Source organism: Myodes glareolus, chromosome 15 (genome assembly GCF_982192425.1).
Source record: "Myodes glareolus chromosome 15, mMyoGla1.1, whole genome shotgun sequence".
Classification (NCBI taxonomy): Eukaryota; Metazoa; Chordata; class Mammalia; order Rodentia; family Cricetidae; genus Myodes; species Myodes glareolus.
The window spans coordinates 77,570,653-77,589,483 of NC_142040.1; the positions used below are offsets into that span (position 1 = coordinate 77,570,653).

The 18,831-nt window shown below is 48.9% G+C and overlaps 1 protein-coding gene across 1 annotated transcript in view; it reads left to right on the forward strand.

The window, feature by feature from the left end:
- Lpcat1 (lysophosphatidylcholine acyltransferase 1) overlaps window positions 1-18,831 on the forward strand; it is a 50,046-nt gene that overhangs the window by 3,758 nt on the left and 27,457 nt on the right. The window contains exon 2 of the mRNA XM_048458836.3: window positions 16,387-16,529. Coding sequence (XP_048314793.2) covers window positions 16,387-16,529 — 143 coding nt within the window. The remainder of the gene's footprint in view (window positions 1-16,386; window positions 16,530-18,831) is intronic.

Below are 18,831 nucleotides of genomic sequence, written 5' to 3' on the forward strand. Positions count from 1 at the left end.
TGAGACACAGCCTCTTACTGAAGTTGGTATTCACCAGTTCAGCTAGACTGATTGGCTAGAAAACCCCAGAGATTGTCGTTTCGACCTCCCCAGCGCCGGGATGACAGGCATCCACTGCCACTGCTAGCTTTTATGTGGGTGCTGGGATTGAACCCAGGTCTTCCTGCTTTTGTGGCAAGCACCGTACTAGCTAGACCATCTGCCCAATCCCAGTCCTGGCTTTTATTTTACTTTTTGACTCTGGGCTTCCCTTCTGCAGCCCTTAGTGTTAGCAGTGGCAGCTGGCTTTTGTCCTGCTGTTGACTGTGCTCTGTGCTTTTCTGCACACACAGCCTAGTCCCCATATAAGGCTTAGGTAGAGTTTCATCATCTACCGCACAGATGGGAACTAACCCTGGAGAGCCTCTTTTCACTATGGCCCTGGTCACAGCACCCAGCAGAGTCCAGCAGAGCACATACCTTTGATAGTATGAATATAATTTGAGGCTTTTGCTGCCTGGGGCTGGCCTTGAGCTTGTTGTAATGTCAAGGCCTACCCTCTCTCCACAGCATCCAGGGCTGGTTCCCTGCTGGATGTAGCTGGTGTCACAGTTTCCTCCACAATTGTTTGGGTGCTAGTGTGCCAGGAGGAACTACAGGCTGGTGTCTTACATTGTGTTCTTTTTCAACTGCAACTCCAGCCCTTTCGTATGTAAAGCCTTTTTCTTTTCCTTTCTTCTTCTTCTTCTTCTTCTTCTTCTTCTTCTTCTTCTTCTTCTTCTTCTTCTTCTTCTTCTTCTTCTTCGCCTTTTTCTTTTACTTCCTTCCTTCCTTCCTCCTCCTCCTCCTTCTTCTTCACCTTTTTCTTTTCCTTCCTTCCTCCTCCTCCTCCTCCTCCTTCTTCTTCACCTTTTTCTTTTCCTTCCTTCCTCCTCCTCCTCCTCCTCCTCTTCCTTCTCCTCCTTCTCCCTCTTCTGTTTACTTTGAATGTAACCCCTTCTATCTACAAGTGCTCAGTGAGTCAGCAGTGTGACCCTTGTTCATCACCATTCAGTAGCAGTGACCTATACCTAACATGTGAAGTGCTCTTAAGAGTATTCAACTTAAGGGAAGCTGTGGTTCCTGGAACCCCAGGTCAGCCACAACCCTCTAGGCCTGTGCCAGTTTCATGCAATCAGGCACCACTAGCAATCTCCGTAGGCTGGCGCACGTTGCAGCCTGATACTTGCAGGATGGACATGGAACCCGAGGCTGTTTGCAGGCTGCCCCTGGAGACGGTTCTCCTGTCCACATCTCCTTGTGGCAACCTCAGTCTTTCTTACCAACATCAATGCACTGGATTTTTTGTGCAATTGAATTATCTGTTTCTCATTTTCTTCTGTTTTCATTTCTCATATGTGTATGCATGTTTACTCGTGTCAAGCATGTAGGGGCACATGCGTATGGAGGCCCAAGGATCATCTCAGGAATCATTTTCAATAGCTCTTCCACCTCATCCGATGAAGTATAGGGTCTCTTAATCACATGCAGAGCCCAGCAATATGGTCAGTTTGGCTCGTCAGCTCGCTCTGGAGAATCCCATCTCTGCCTTATGAGGCTAGAGTTACAGGGGAGCTGCTACACTTACTGGGCTTTTCTTGGATTCAGGAAATCCCAAACTCTGTTCGTCATACTTGAGTGGCTAGCACTTACTCGGTGAGCCATGCCCCTAGCCAGCATTTCTTGTTTTTAAAGATTGAGAACCTTAAATAGTGGCCATCTAGACCCAGCCACAGACCCCAGACTTGGGGCCCACCTGCTGGCCTTATTAGACACTTGTGTCCTGTGTGCCTATTTCCCCCAGGTAGCAGAGTACCCATAAGTCCAAATATCTACCCCCGCCCCCCCCCGCAGTGTTTGTTTGAGACCCAGGCCTATGAAGCTTGAGTGTTGAGCGTTAAGGCAAATATTGTATCAACTCCCGTCTCTTGAAGCTGCATTCCAGCATGCCTGACCCAGCGATCCAGGAAGACTTACCTAACCCAAACCCCGTCTATCTAGTTTCATTGAACATAACCTAGGGAAAGTACAGCCAACCCAGATAACCAGGGCCGTCATTGCTTAGCTCTTAGTCCTTGTGGGTCTGCTGCAGTATGTTAGAGTATCCTTACCACTCCTGACTGGAATTCCTGATGTCTCTTTTGTTCCTCAAGCCTGTAGTCCAGATGTGAAAGATGGTGGAAATGAGCCCAGAGGGACGTACCCAGTGTTGGAGAGGGGGATGCTCATGTATACCAATAGTGTGATGAGGCCCATATCATATTGTATCACTATGGCAATTTTCTAATGTGTTTCCATGTGGTAGCCCTTCAGCATGCTATATGGACCACGGTGGTAGGTACTAGCTGTGGCTTAGCCTGAGTCTGGCCACTGGAGTAGGCCATTCGTCTTGGGGACAGCTCCTTTCCTGAGCCACCGCATTACTGTTCAGTCCTGTCTGCTGTCCAGTCAGACAGAGTGACTTCTTTTCCCCAAGAACTTATTTGCCATCTACAGGCTCCCTCCCCCCATCTACAGGCTTTTTAAAACCACAATTTAACTACTTAGGTAGACAATAGAGCTGAACTAACCTCAAGTCTGGGAGGGCAAGAACTGACTCTTGCCCAGTGGTGGAGAGGAGATCATGTGCTGATCGGTGTGTAGAGATCCATGCCTGTGGGCTAGGCTCAGGCTGGGTCAGGTAGCAAGTGCCACCCTTTTTAAGAGTCTCCTAGGGCCCTTTTGCCTACCAAGTTATCATGTAAGGGGACAGCTGTGGACAGAACAAACCCCGGGTCCACTGGTCCAACAGGAAGTCTCTCACCTGTAGGAAGGGGTCCTTGGTTACTTTGTCGTATGTCCTGCCTGCTCTTTGACTTTCTCATGTGGCCTCAGAAGTTCTCAAAAGCTCAGCCCCGTCCCAAACTGACTTCATCTTCTCCTACTCTACACAGACCTCTTTATTCTGACCAGCACCATGAGTCTGTGTAGCTCCCGTGGTCAGTGAGGTGGTAACCTTCCCTCTAGTGGCATAGCATCAAGTCAACTCCGTCCTTCAGAGGAACAACCAACCTCAGGGACACAGTCCCCATGGTGGTGGAAATAGGAATGGTCCCCATGTGTTTGAAAGCTTGGCCCATGGGAAGTTTCACTATTAGGAGGTGTGGCCTTGTTGGAGGACGTGTATCATTGTGGAGGTAGGCTTTGAGGTCATATATGTTCAAGCTGTGCTCGGTGTGATACACAGTCTCCTTCTGTTGCCTGTGGATCAAGATGTAGAACTCTCGGCTCCTTCTCCAGCACCATGTCTGCCTGCCATGCTTCTGGCCATGACAGTAATGGACTAAACCAACCTCTGAAACTGTAAGCCAGTCCCAATTAAATGTTTTCCTTTATACAAGTTTCCATGGTTATGGTATCTCTTCACAGCAATAGACGCCCAAAGACAGTCCCAATACACCTCCTACCCTGACCAGCTAAAACAAATAAGATGTACATACATGGAATAGACTTGGTGGTATTTGTGGTCTTCTTCATCAGGGGACTCAGAGTGTGCTAGGGACCAGGGGTTCCCACCCACAGATGTTGTATACGCTTCCCTCTTACCAACAGTAGAACATGTGAGCCGCCTCCCTCCCAGATAACCTTCCTGTGAACAGTGAAAGCAGCTAGAACACCCCTGGGCTTGAATCTTCTGAGTCCCTCGCTCAGCTGAAGCAGAGGGTCCTGGAGACAGTCACAGATTTGGGTGGGTCTTTCTCCCGGCCTCAGCTGAGTCCTGACCTCCCAGGGAAGATGGAACCAGAGTGAGTTCCTGCACAGCTTTCAGGCCTGTCTGCCCCGCTCGTGGTGGCCTTCTACTGTTGATGCTCTCCCATGGGTTCCCTCCCTGTGTTGTCTGATATGCATGGGTCCCAGCCCCCATGACCACTGACCTAGAAGACACATTGCTATGGGATTCCCCCTGCATCTCAACAACATTAATCTCAACATTAGGGTTGGGTTGGGGAAAACGTGGCTCATCCTGAGCCCTTTCTGGCTGGTATCCCTAGGCAGGGCTTCTATGTCCTGAACACTTCCAGGAAAGACTTGATGAAGGAACAGTGTGTTACTATGCAGGCACTTCCCTGCCAACTTATACTGGAAGTACCTCTTCTTCTTGGAGCCACCACCCTCAGCGAGCAGGGGCAGGGTTAGGATATGTGGGAGCCCGTAGAAGTAAGTCCTTTAACTCAGGTTCTCTCTGGCCCCCTGAGGCTGAACTGTTCACCTATCAGAAGCTGGAGCAGAGTCGCAGACCCTGGGAAGCTGTTGGCTGGGCTCCTGCCTTAGTTCCACCTGTTCCTGGTAGCCTTGGGCTGTTTGCACACGTGTGCTGAGTGTCTGGAAAGCCCTCTTGGAGGACTGTAATTATAGGGAGTCCTCCCCCCCAGTGTTCCCTAAAGTAGGTCAACTACCACTGAGTCTCTGCAGCTCTGGAGAGGGATTTAGAACCAGTTTCTGGTTTTGAGTCTCATTCTTAGGAGGTAGTGCATATAGCCCCCAAATGTATGTCTTCGGGACTTTTCTATTTTGGCAGAGCCCTTGGGTAGAAGGCCACGTTGGCAGGACCCCAGCTTCAGTCTGTTATGTTGTAGTGTTTTACCTCTTAGGCTACAAGACTGTCAGAGCAGAACTATGGGGACCAGAGAGAGGATAGAGCCACCCCCTTGTCACACACGCAATACACAAAACACACACACACACACACACGCACACACAGAGGACTTGTGTTAACAATTGCATGTGTAATAGGAAGAGTGGAGAAAATAGCCCACAGAGACCCCTGAAGCTCCCATCATGCCTGCCAGGATGCTCCTAAATCAGAGAATAAGCATTGTCCTGGGTGCCCATGTTTGCTGCTCAGCCTGGGCCTTCCCAGCAAAGAACTCTGCACTTACTGCTCCTTGTGTGTGGGACAGTGTCATCTGCCCATTTTCTCCAGTCCGTCTGGAGTCCTGTAGTCACTGAAGAGGCCGTTCAGAGCATGTGCTCTGTGTGCACTCTTTGCCTCCTGCCACAACCCCCTCACATGCTCATCAAGGCAGACGGGATCTTGGTGTGTGTAGTTCTTGGTCATATCAAGTAGACTTCAACATCACAGGTATTGATATGTGTCTGGTGAGCGCAAGTCAGCCTTCCATCTTATGTCTCTCCATTTAGTCTCGTTACCCATGTGTTAGCACAAGGGTCTGCCAGCAATGAAGTTCTGTACTGGTCTTTTAGGATGCCGACTGTCCAGGCAGCGGGTAAGAGGCTGGAAGTGGCTCCCAGCTGAGGGAAGATAGCACAGTCTGGCCAGAGGGAGGGGTGCTGTGCATCTGTATCTACAAGCCACAGGGCTGGTGGAAACTCAGCCTTTCTAAGGGCTGGGCATGTTCTTGACTTTGAACACAGCTTGTAGCCCAGAGGCTGACATAAGGAGGCTAGAGAGTAGAGTTAGAAAGATCTTGTCCAGAACCCTTTCTTGGCACTTAGTCTATTTTACCCTCTGGCCTCGGGGGAATCCTCCCCTAACCCCCTGCTGTAAGGGAAAGTAACTGTTTCCAGTGTGATCATTTCTGAGATGGTTACAGCCCAGGTGTGTTTAGGGTGTTACTTCTAAATTTATCTAGAGCTCTTGTATTCTCTGACACTTCAGTGTCTCTGATAGAGCATGTTCTTGGGGGTTCCCAGGCCTGCAGTTACTCCCCCACCCCCCATGCATGTACCAGTGCCTTGCTTCTTCCCTGCCAAAGGCTGCACTTATGTGATTATGGAGCTTTCCCCCTGACTACACAGATGTTAGGGCCATGCCTGGGTCCTCCCTGCTGAGATAGACAGCTACACAGCCTACACTGCTGTGTGTGAGGCTTGCATAGGGTGAAGGTTACCTATCACATTAGGAGACATGGTGATATAATGTGGTGTCGTTACCTGTGCCGTGGAATCTGCTGAACTAGATGGATGAGCAAATGCTCAGTGGACACCAAGTCCCAGCACCTGCCCGTAGGAGCACAGCTGTGAGCAGGGAATGGCCAGGTGGCTACGTACAATATGGCCTGTGGAGACCCTAGCGGGCCACCAGAGTGGCATCCTAGGTCCTTGTTTGTTAAGTTATGGAGTTCCAGAGCCATCTCGGGGCCTGAGGTTTTCTTGACTTAGCCCTTCACATACTCATAGGGCATCTCCAGCAAGAGATGTGTTCCCAACCTGTATCGTAGATTGCAAAGAGGTCAACTACGTGTTGTTAACCATGGGGAAACAGGATTGTGCCTGAAACAAGAGGGATCATCCCTCTTGTATCCACATGAGCAGTGTGCCCTTCTGTAGCCTTACTTGGTCCGCAGCCTTCCATGGTCACACACCAGTGTCGCCAGGATCTAGAGCAAATGCCAGGGTGTTGTGGCACCACCCCAGGGATGCTCTCCCTAATAGTAATGCCATTTCTGCCAGTGAGGCACTATACACAGCCCTGAACTGGGAGGATCCAGCTGACAGAACAGTTTCTGGGATCTTCCCACCAGACCCACAAAGGTTGGTGAACGCCATCTACCCAAGGTTAGTCAGCTCGCCACAGTTTCATACCGGGTACTAGACTGATGATTCTGTAAGTCTAAAGAGGCTGTGAGGAATGTTCAACAGTGGTGTGGAGTAGGGACAGCCCTCTAGGAAATCACTCCTAATGCCCATGTAGTTCTGAAGGTGATTCTGTAAGTTTTGAGTGTTCCCCCCCCAAAGACAGGCTCACATCAGTCTACATCGAGAACTGTCTGGATTGCTCTCTGATAGGCTGAGACTTTACTGGGCAGCCCTTGCGTGGACCTGGTGTAGACCTGGGGAGATGGGACTGAAGGTTTGGAAGAAAAAATAGCTCCGTCTTAGAAAAGCTATATTTAATTTTAGACTTGAGTGGGAGAACTAAGAAGCACTTATAAATAGCCGTAGGCACAGCCTCCGAGGAGAGTTCTGGTGGAGACGTGGACGCTGGCTGTGCACGAACATCTGAATACTCCAGCCCAATACACAACTGGGAACTGAGGCCATCACGACAGGGACATTAACATGTTAGCGAGAAACGGGCGAATGAACGCAATGTAAATACGGGCAAAAGATTTAAATAAATGGGCAAATCACAGGAGAAACACAAACATCCACCAGACAGTATAACTCTGCTAAAGCCGTTCAGATGTCCCCTGTGCCCCGTCTCAAGCCTCTTCTTGGGCCTCTTGGGTGTATAGGATACTGAGCAGTGGGCAGGTGCTATGGGATGGGTCTTGCACAGTGGCTAGTGTCAGACGAGTCTGTTTGATATAGCTCTTTGTGAAAAGATAAACCTGCCCGGAGCAGCTTAAGAAGTATTCTCATTCTCTTCTAGTTTCTGTGTGGCAATGAGCTTTGGTCCTGAACATGACCATTGAATGCTCCCTCCCTCCCTTCAGCCAGGACAGAGTCACTCTGGACCTAATTAAAGTACTGAGGCTACACAGAAGGCAGGAGATGCCTGTTGGCTAGTCTGCGTATTTGCTTCTGTGTGGTCTGGATCTAGTCGAAGTCACCCGGGCCTCTGGGGGGCTACATGGTGTTAAGCACTGGACTGTGGGCTTCAGCAAATGTGCCTTGGGGTTCCAGCTGAGGGTTGTGTGTGGGATTTATAATGCTTTTTAAAGCCTGCCTGTACTTTAAAAGGAAAGTGTATCTTAAATTGTGTGTGTCTTTCTTGTCTTGTTTGGGGCAATGGCTCTAGTACATAGGTTTTCATGTTCACACTGCTGTTAAGAGAAATCCACATGTGTCTTTTAAAGGGGGATCAAGGATTTATTATGATATAAAAGGGGGTATTTACTTTATATATAAATAAATATATATATATAAATGTATATATATATAAAATGTATATACTCACAAATACAGGATATGGTAAATCCGGTCACAGAGTCCTTGGAAAGCTGGGAACCAATCACATATTGCTTCACACTGCCTGAGATGGTGTCCACCACCCAAGAGAGTGACCACCCCCACTCCTTCTTTATTAGAGGTCATGAAGGCAGACAAGGAGCATCCCCCTCTCTCCTTCCCTTCCCCCCTCCTCTAAACAGATAGCCCAAGGTCATGGACAGAGCAAACACCTAATACCCACTGCTCCAGACACTGATCATTAGTTCCTGATTTGGGTTGTTGGCCCACAGTTGACCCAAGGGCTAATTTTCCCAGGTGTCTTAATGCCCTAGAGGCATCCCTGTAGTTTTTACTTCTCATCTCTAACCCATTTGGGAGGTCCATTGCTTTATCTTCAGAGCCTCATCGCCCACCAGCCTACCAGGATAGCTTTTTGGAATGCACAAGAACCATATCTGCCTTCCCTTCTAGACTTACGTTAGTCCTTTCAGGGACAGCTTTGCTTACAGCAGGGCTCTGACCTAGACGCCTGCTTCTGGCTCCTGTCTTGGTATTGAATATTTCACCCATTACTTCTTGTCCTGGGGTTATACAGACCAGGGACATGTGACATTTGCAGCCTTATTTCCACCCCCTCTTTGGCCACTGTAGCCATTCCAAACCCAAGAGCCAGGGACCCATCTTGAGCTGCATTCTGAATTTGTTTTATAGGAGAATTCAAAAGGAGCTGGTAAGTGAGAAAGACAACTGTGGCTATTTGTCCCTCAGGTAGGACCTGTGGGGCAGGACAGCCGTACCCTAGAGAGGGGAAGCTGGGAGGAGCGAGTACTCAGCCACCATGCTGGTGACTCTTACTTACTCTGCTGACCACAGGGGTGAGGAGGTCCAGGGTGGTGTCATTGTGGTAGTACTGCCCTTGTGTCAGAGATGCATGCATCCTGAGAAGGGCAGGGGTCCCAGGACATGATGCCTGTTGTGTCCCCAAATGGTTTCTCCTTTTTCTTGTGCTCTGATCAGCTGCTACCTTGTTCTACTCTCTGGCCAGATTCCCCTCATTTTCCCCTCTTTGGTTTGAGTACAACACTGCCTCCCAGATAAGATCTTATTTGTCCTCTGTGGGCGGGCAGGCTAGTTCCGTGGCACGAGGGTTCAGGTTCATGGTCAGCTGCCCGATCTCTGTTTCCTACTCAGGGTGGCCTCCTGGGGTAGGGTGGGTGAGAGTTTAGGGCAGTTCCTCATGTATTGTACTCAGGCTGCTTCCTGTGGTCCCAGCAGCCCTTCATTTGCATACCATCACATCTAATCCCTGAGCAAATCTCCTAGCTCCTACCCTGAATTTCTGGGTGAGGAAATAGCCTGTGAACCTCTGGCTTCTGAGCCATCCCCCCCAGGAGCTGGTAACAGGTCTTTGACGTCAGGTGCTTCAGTGACACTCTAGAGTGTGATGGTTAGATCCCTGTTGCACTTCTGCATGCCCTGACTTGGGCTGAGCATACATGGATGTTGGTTCATTGCTGTGGTTGGTTCGTTGCTATGGTCTCAGCTAAGTTGCTGGCTGTGTTTGTTGTAGGACCCCGTCCAGTCTCTGTGTCCTCCAGACTGCTGCACCTGTCAGGGACTCCCCCAGTTGACCATTCCTGTGACCCTTGAGCTATGCTTGCCCCAAATGCTGAAGTCATCGAGGCCACTGGAAAGCCATCTCTGTTTGTTTCACCGTCTCTATGCTTGCTGCCTCGGATCAATCCTTGGTGCTTTGTGTAGCTTGAAGCTCCACCCTCAGCCGTCCCACAGAGAACCCAGACTCACCTGTCCTCCAGTGGTGCCCCTAGGGTGACATCCAGCTCCGCTGCCACCAGCAACAATAAAGTTGGCAGCCTCAGACTGTCTCCATGATCGATGGAGGAGTACACCTCCCCTGACTACAGAGCTTACACACATCCCCACTGAGCAAACAAGACCCACATCACCTTCCGCACGAAACCGTGTAGCATGAAATACTGGGTGCTCACTTGTCCTGGAACCTTCCAGGTTTTTCTTCACGGATCACAGAAGTTGCCCTGTCAGGTGGTATAGTGACCCTTTAATAGAACTGGAACATACCTGGTAGTCAGAGAGAGACCTTCAAGTCTGGGGATGGCCAAGGCTGTGGGACTATGGAGACTAAATGTATGGAAGGGCCTTTGCCCAAATACTGGGCAGTGAGACAGAGAGAATGACCACCGTCAGTGTAGGGACACCCTCTGCAAGAGGCTCCGGGTTATTGTGGTACCAGCCTAGGGCAGGGACAGAATGGGACCTTGTCCATCAACCTAGTTTGGTTTATATCTGAGCCCTAGACAAACTGGGAGAGTTCTAACAGCCTTCCAGGAGGGACTGCTCATGAGAGTGTCTGACTGTGATCCTTGGTTGGTTTTTCTAAGGAGTCAGAATGTGGGCCAGATTTTTAGTACTATAGCATGTGCCTGCATGTGTGCCTGCATGTGTGCATGCATATGTGTGGGGGGGGTGCTACACAGCATGCTGTGGAGCTCAGAGGACAACTTGGAGGAGTTAGTTCTCTCTTTCACAGCGTAGGCCCTAGGTATCAAACTCAGGCTGTAAAGCTTGGGCATCTTTACCACTGAGACATTCTGTTGGCTCTCAAAGATTACCTGGCCTCTGGTCTTTGCCTTGTTGGTCCTCAGGACCATATCCTCCTGGTCTCACTCTGTCTAGCACCTTCCTTAGTCACTCTCCAGGCTGAGCCTTGCTAATTGCCTTACACTTTAAGCACCCTGTTGTCCTTTGCTTTGCCCCAAGATTTTCTCTCCTCTTTTGCCGTATGACAGAATTCAATCTGTCAACTGCTTGGGGAGGGTGTAGACAGGGTGAGCCTTCAGGAATGAAGTGTCACCAATCTTGAACACATCTGAGTCCTAACTTTTGGGCAAATTGGCCACAGGGGAGTCCGGATGTCCCTGGGGGTCTTTTTGAAGTACTTTAAAAATAAGATAGAAGCATTGATCCTAGCACACGTCCAGAATAGGTCACCAGCTCTTCCTATCTAGTGAGCCTAAGCCACACCCAGAGCCAGCCATTCCTCGGGCACCTTCTTGGAGCCCAGCTTTGTAAAACATCTGGAGGAAGTGAGGACTCCAGAGGTTCTGAGCAGGTAGGCAAGTAAGAACCACCCAATGGCCCACAGATTGTGGCTGGAACTTGTTGGTACCTGATCCCAGCAGCCAGGCAGGGACTCTCTGTGTATGATCATTGCTTGGTTACTTCACTCCAATTTATCCTTTTGGATTCGTGGTGCCCTGCACAGATGGATTGGTTCGGGATGCACTGTACACCACCAAGAAGTTTTCTGCTTCTACTCACTGTTAAACACTCTGAGAAGAAAGAGCAGCTTAGAATGTGTACAAGGCAACTGATGCCATCTTCATCCATGTGGAGGATGTCATGTGTTTGCAGATGTCCTTAGAAGTCATGCTAGTTTCCCTACAGTGAACACACTGGTGTTGGCATGTACTCTGAGAACTGTCTATGTCAGCTGTCCCAGCCAGGCTGACTCAGGGTGAAAGAGCCTGTGCTGACTGCTTGTAGTGATAGTGCTTCATGCTGGAGCACCTCACTCTAGCAGACACACTCCTTGTTACAGGCCACTGCATCAGGATGACCCCACTTGCATACAGAGTAAGAATCCTTGCCGGGCATTGGTGGTGCATCTTTAATCCCAGAACTCAGAAGGCAAGGCAGGTGGATCTCTGAGTTCGAAGTCAGCATGGTCTTTGTAGTGAATTCCAGAACAGCCAGAAATGTTACACAGAGAAACGTTGTCTCAAAGAGAGAGAGAGAGAGAGAGAGAGAGAGAGAGAGAGAGAGAGAGAGAGAGGAAGAAAGGAAGAAAGGGAGAAGGAAAGGAAAAGAATCCCTATCTTAGCCACCCTGGCCACTAAGACAAAGCAGCATGGCCAGCCTGACATTGTCTCATACTCAAGTGTTACAGGGCCAGCTCCTTTTGAGGAGAAATATGGCATTCTGGGTTCACTTTGACCTACTTTTCCTCCATCTTGTCAGTAACTGTAGGGTGGCCACAGACTGGGTGGCTCAAACCACAGAGAACAGTTTCAATGAGTAGGGGCAGGAGCACCCCAAGAGTCCCTACAGGCCTTCAGTGCACACCTTCTCCACAGTATCCTTGCTCTTGGGAGGGGCAGGGGGTTCTCTAACTCTGACATTTTACCTGTCTTCTCAGAGCACTGATCCTATAGAGAGTCTCTGGGTGGTCACGCTGCCTCCTACTTGGGCTCCAAAGCCTGTTCATCTGTCTTTGCTCCGGGCCTGTGTCTATAGGAGACTTCCTGGAGAATAATCCTCACGGGAGGGGTACCCTAGGTCTCAGTGTCCCAACTGTGACCAGCTTCATATATAAGAGCTGGTTTGGAGGTATCTACCAGGGGTAGTGGCGAGAGTGGAGTATGTCTGTGTATTCATGAGTTCAGTGTGTGAGAGAATGTATATCCATGTTATGGGTAACCATGTGTGTGTGCGTGTGTGTGTTCAGTGTGTTATATATGTATACCAGTGTGTACATGTATAACCATGAATGAGTATATGTGTCAGTGTATGTGTGAATGTGTGAGTGTGTGTAAATATGTGTTCATGTGTCAGTATATGTGTGTGTTCAGTGTGTGTATATGTCCACATTGTGTGTATGTACATGTGTACTGTGTATATGTGTTAAGTATTTGAATGTCCACATTGTCTGTATTGGTATATATGTGTATCATTGTGTACATGAATATTTTTGTGTATGTATATTTGTTCAGTGTGTGTATAAATGTGCCCATATCGTATTTATTGATATATGTATATGCATGTATATCTAATGTTATGTGTTCAGTGTATATATGAATTGGATTATGTTTGTACATGTGTATCTATATGTGTGTGTGCAATGTGTATGTGAATGTATCCGTGTATATACTGGGGTATGTGTGCACATGTGTTTGTGCCTCTCTCTGCCAATGGGTATGTAAATGTGTATCGTTCTGTGTGTGTCTCTGTGAGCTCATGTGTGTATGTGTGCTATAGACAGATGCCCTTGAGTATATCATGCCCCAGCCCTCGGTCCCATTGATGCTTCGCAGCTCTGTCCTGGCCTATGGGCTCCTGAGTTCTGCCGTTTTAGACTGTTCCCATATTTTGCTACAGTAGATACTGGGGTTCAGTCCACACTTTCTGCCCCTTTTCAGACCCAGCCTTACACAAGGAGACTAGGTTTATTGGGATTGTTATGAAATGGCTGCTATTGGACAGAATTCTTTTGTGGAGGCAGGTCACAGCCCTCCTCCCAAGGGGGCCCTCACAATCTAATTTAGACTGTCTCCTGTGGTGCTGTGATGGACTGTGTGTATACAGTCCTGTTCATCTCGACTGTATCTCTCTTAATGGGTTGGTTTGTTATAATCAACCCTCAGAGGGCATTTGAAGTCAACACAACCCTCAGGCCAGTGTAATTCCTTACTGAACTGTGGTGCAATTCCTCCCTTCTAGCTCACAGGCAAGATGACCACATAGTTTGCTTGGCCTGGTACCTTTCAGAGTGATGTCACTCCTTATAGTGAAGTAGGGGCTCCACTTTCTGCAGCTGGACTTAGAAAGGTGGGGCTGTGGGTACCAGCATCAGTGGCCCTACACCTTCTATGTCTATAGACACATGGAGCCCAACCCTTTTACTCTTGAGAGCATAGCTGAATCCTTTACTCCATGTCTCTCCCCTCTTTCTTCTCTCTTGTAGCCTGTACCAGGCTGTCCCCTCATTTATACTCTTAGCTCTTCACTGGCCAGTTCCTATACAAGGTATCCAATCTGCTACATGCTATCTCACTGCTGAACAGCCATACTGCATGTAATTTTTGTAAAATGGGCTCTGGAGACTTTCCCATACCTGTTATAAGTTGACATCCAGCATGGCACTGGGCCTCGTGGGTGTAGAGAGTGGACTCCTGTCTCCCTCCCAGCATCTCACCAGCATTCTATGCTCTTGGTGTGGACAGAGCTCTTGATTTCATAAGCTACAGCAAGAAAAGATGCCTCAGGGCTTTAGTAGAGAGGCCTGCCCTGGCTGTGGCCACCCACACCTGGAAGACAGGGTGTTTGGAAAGTTGTCAGATACTTTGTTGCTCTTCATACTAGCCTGTGTGAGATACTTTGTTGCTCTTCATTCTAGCCTGTGTCAGATACTTTGTTGCTCTTCATTCTAGCCCATGTCAGATACTTTGTTGCTCTTCATTTTAGCCTGTTCCTGTGTCAGATACTCCGTGGCTCTTCATTCTAGCCTGATCTAAGAATGGTCCTTGTGGATGCCTAGAGCTTTCCTTCTCCCCACACCCCATACCATCACTACCAGATTCAGCTACTCTGGTGTCTTAGCCTCCTGGCTAGCTGCTTCCTTTGTTGTGTCTCAGAAGCATTGATCTCTCCTATATCTCTGGTCCCGAGTCTGTTCAGACCTGTTTACATCTGGGTAGGCACTGATGAAGTAGGGACCAGTGGCTAGGCTGAGTCTGCATGAAGATGGTAACCTGTGGAGATGTTGGGAGATATAAGCAAAAGGTACAATAGTAGGTTCCAAAAAGTTTGTGGCAGGCCCCGTTAGTCCTGCCTTGCTTACCTGGGCGGGGGGGTTCCCTGCTCCCTGGGATACAGACAAAAGCTGGAAAGCCAGCAGTGAGTAAAGGTGAAGGCGAAATATAGAGGAAGCTGGTCCTGATGTTTGAGGCCTCTTGACCCTCCCCAGTATGCTGTACATCACCACAGCAAGCTGTCTCCCCAACTTCGTGTATCCCCACATACATACAGCAGAGGGCTGTCTGCTCCCCTCTCCGACGCAGCACACCGATACAAAGGGTTTCCTTCCTAGCTCAGACCCACCCTACATGCTGAACAGTGCTGCAGAGACTCCCTCCTCAACTCTCAAGTTTGGCATTGTTGGGAAGCCTGCTAAGGGCTTCTAGGAAAACTCAGGGAAAATAAATAAGATTAACCCAGGGATAAAAACAGAGTTTACAAAGTGGGGATCCTAGAATCCTGGAAGCTGCAGCCAGCTAGCCAGAGATGTGTCAATGGGAAGTATAAGTTAAAACTGCATGGGGTCAGTGGGGGATAGATTATAGGAGTCTCCCCTGAAAGTCAGAGAAAGGTTGATCCAGATCAGTCACTGGCAAGCCAGCACCCCTAACACAAGCCCAGACAAGTAGCCTCCCAGCACCCCTAACACGAGCCCCATCATGTTACTTCCTAACATTGCAAGCAAGAATCTGACATTGGAGAAACCCTGGCCACAGCACTTCAGTATGTTGCATAAGAATAAGTAGTATGTCCCAATAGAGACTGGTGAAGTGGTTTATGTTCTTACCTCCAAAGACATCTCCTGACAGCCCACTGCAGGCTTCTGTAGGGCAGGGATCATTATCACTACATCAGTACATAATCATGTCCCAGTGAATGAACTGTGTATTGGAGCAGATACTTGGTACCTTTATCTGCCTTGCCTTCAAGGCATAAGTGACTGTTGGGGCTTTAAAAGATGTGAATGCTAATTCATTCTCAGTGTCAAGTCCACACTCATTTCTAAGGCTGTGAAAATGCCTTCCATTAATGCAGCATTTGGCTCTGCCCAACAGAGCTGAACTGCCTACTGCATGTCTTGCAAATTCGGAGCAACAGGCAGCCACCTGGTCCTGTAGCTTCCTGCTGCCCTGAGGTGAGCACTGGTCAGTGAACCATGCTTCCCTTGGGCTCTGGCCTTCCACTTAACTTAATCTTGGCTGGAAAGGTGCCCTGATTCCTCTGCTCTCTAGTCCAAGGTTGGTCTTACAACCCTCACTGCCTCACGGATATTTGGGACTACATATACTATCTCTGCACATCAGTAATTTGCGTATGTGTGTGTCAAACCCAGAGGTCAGCCTCAGATATGATTCCTTCGGCACCATCTGCTTTGTTTTGAGACCAGGTTTTTTTACTGGTCTGGTACACACCAAGTAGGATAGGCTGGCTGGTCAGCGAGACTGCCCCAGGCTTCACCACACCTAGCTTTTGTACTTGTGTTCTGGGGTTGAGCTCAGGTCCTCAGCTCTTTCAGAAAGCACTTTCCAGACTGATATATCACCCCAGCCCCACCTTAATGATTTGAGGGAGAGGCAGGAAGGTATGATAATGTGTTGAGCAAGCTGGAAGCCTGGCTCCAGCTGAGAGTGCCAGTCCCTCTGCTGGATGTGGCATCCGAGTGAGAGCAGAGCTGAGTGTGCCCATCACGCTCTGCCATGTCATTCCCAAGATATCCCTTGAGTGTCTTTGTCAAGAGCGAGAGCATGGGGTTCACAGTGATGGCTGTGACCCGGCTCTGCAGGACCCCAGGGTGCAGGGAGCTCCAGCGTGTTCTCAAACAGGAGTGCTTAAAAAAAATAACACCTGTCTTCCCAGGTGGCTTTCATGACGTTGACGCTGTTCCCTATCCGGCTCCTGTTCGCTGCTTTCATGATGCTACTGGCCTGGCCCTTTGCACTTGTGGCCTCCCTGGGACCGCCTGATAAGGAGCCAGAGCAGCCCATGGCCTTATGGAGGAAGTAAGTAGCTCTTTTGGCTCTGTGTGTGTGTGTGTGTGTGTGTGTGTTGTGATCCTGTCACAATGTTACTGAGCTCAGTCAGTATGGACCTGTCTCTCCCTTTCTGAGCATGCTTTATTGAGACCTGTTCACCAGGGACCAGTGCTATCTTCTTGCTGCTTCTATTGAAACCAGCTTCTCCCTGCCTGCCTCTTCCTCTGGTCTTGAGGCTTCATCTTCAAGGTTCTGTGGGTCATGGGGCTGTTGTACCCATGTCCCAGAGCACAGAGATTCTCCCACCACCATGGCCTTTTGCGTTCCAGAGCCTCTTCTGTCTGTCTTTTGACAGCCTGAAGCGAAAACCAGAGCTCCCAGGTAACCCTCACTCAGCTCTGGAGCTGCTGGTGGGAGCTGGGGAGCGTATCCATAGTGGACAGCTCTCGGTCTGAGTTGACCCAGCACCACAGTGATACAGGTCCCTGCCTCAACCCCGACAGCGTGGGTACTGTGGACGGAAGAGGGAGCACATCTTCTGGGTATACTTAAAACAGTTTCAAGGAGTATCAGATCAGAGGTGGCACTGATCCTACCCACTTGGGGTCACTGGAAGTAGACAAGCCTGCACTCTTTGTATGTCCAGTGATTTGATACCAAATCTCACTTTCTTACCAAACTTGACAAAGCTGAAGTTCTGGCCGGCACACAGTTCTGCCCTAGTAGGGACCTCGAGCCCATCCAGGCTTCTGGGGTGTTGGACACTGTTGCTGCAGGCTGGGTCTCTCTTAGGCCTGAACTAGCCCCGCTTTTCAGTGTTAAATATGAATGAACCTCAACTATCTGAAGATGAGTATGTCGGGAACAGAGCCAAACTGAAGTGCCATTAAACCACAGTACAAGAAGCCGTAGACACTAAGTATTTTTTGTGTCTTTCCACCTGCCACAGGTGCCTTAGCCAGCACTCTAAGAATGCTCTACTGTTGTCTCTAGAGCTCCCTTTGCCGGCCCAGAAAGACAAATAAATCCTTGCTAGAGATGCTGGCAGAAAGCTCTACAGGCCACATTGACAGGTGTGCAAATAACCTTTTCCTGGAGCATGGGCACCCCCGGGGCTCCTTGCACGGAGGGCTGAGTTGTGTGGGTGTGGGGGGCTCTGTGACCCCAAAGCCTAAAATATCACAACCTGATACTCTGTGACCTGAATGTTCGCTCAAACCTCTCAGCCTTTCTTTCTTGTGAGGTGCACAGGATGTTTGTTGAGGAGAGAGGCAAGAGGCAACCTCATCTTCTAAACTTCAGCTCTCTGGGTGTCATGTCACCATCAGATGATGGTGATCACCCCTGTGGGTGTTGAATGAGGCTGGTTGTCTGTGAAGTTGTTGCTTGCTCTCAGTTCTTCATTTGTCTGAGATTTCCTAATCCTCTCTGAAAAGCATGCTTTTTTATTGTGATATCCTCTAAAAGGATTTTAAAAAAAAAACCCAACATAACATATGAGTCTGGTATGATATAAAACCAAGCATGCCAAATCTAGGCCAAACGAGATCCTGACTTTGAGCTTGCTGAATGCAGAAGTTCTGCTGGGAAGCAGACTTGGGTGGATTTAAAGGTGCTGTGTGACAGGTGTCAACTCTTGGTGATGGGGGCTGAGGACATGTTGCCATTGCTCTGTATGCTGCCTGCCTGGCATCACACGGGCCTGATCACCCTTCTTTCTTTCTTTGCTATACCAACTCAGAATCTCTGAGCAGCAGGACCATCTTCAAAGCGGGTGACTTGGGCTGTGTTCCTGGCCTCCATGCTCCCTTGGGACTCTCCTGCATGCATGCTCAATGAGCTTCTGCAAACTACAAAAGGCTACAGCAGACTGGTTCCTACAGCTCTGTCCTTGTGTGTCCAAGTCACTCATCTGTCAACAGCTCCCTTTGCTGCACAAATGTGATGCGAGTTTCGTTTCATATGCATTGAGCGAGAGGCTGAGGTTTCTTATGACTACAATTTCCCTCGAGCTGTGTATGGTCTTTGTCAGCTCAGGGTGCATGCCATTCTGTGTGAGAGAGAAGAATGTGTTTATGCCTGGGTATATATGTGTATAATAGTGCATGTGTGTATATGAAGCATGTACATATATGAATGTACGCACATAAGAATATACATTTGTGTGCCTTTTAGGGTGTGCATTTAGATGAGCGTGGATATGTGTGTAGGTACTGGATGTTTGGCATGTATTTGTTGATGTATGTGCATGTATGAGTATACACAGGTGAAGGTATGTGTGTGTGCACCAGTTAGTGTGTGCACACATGATATATGAAAATGAGAGTGT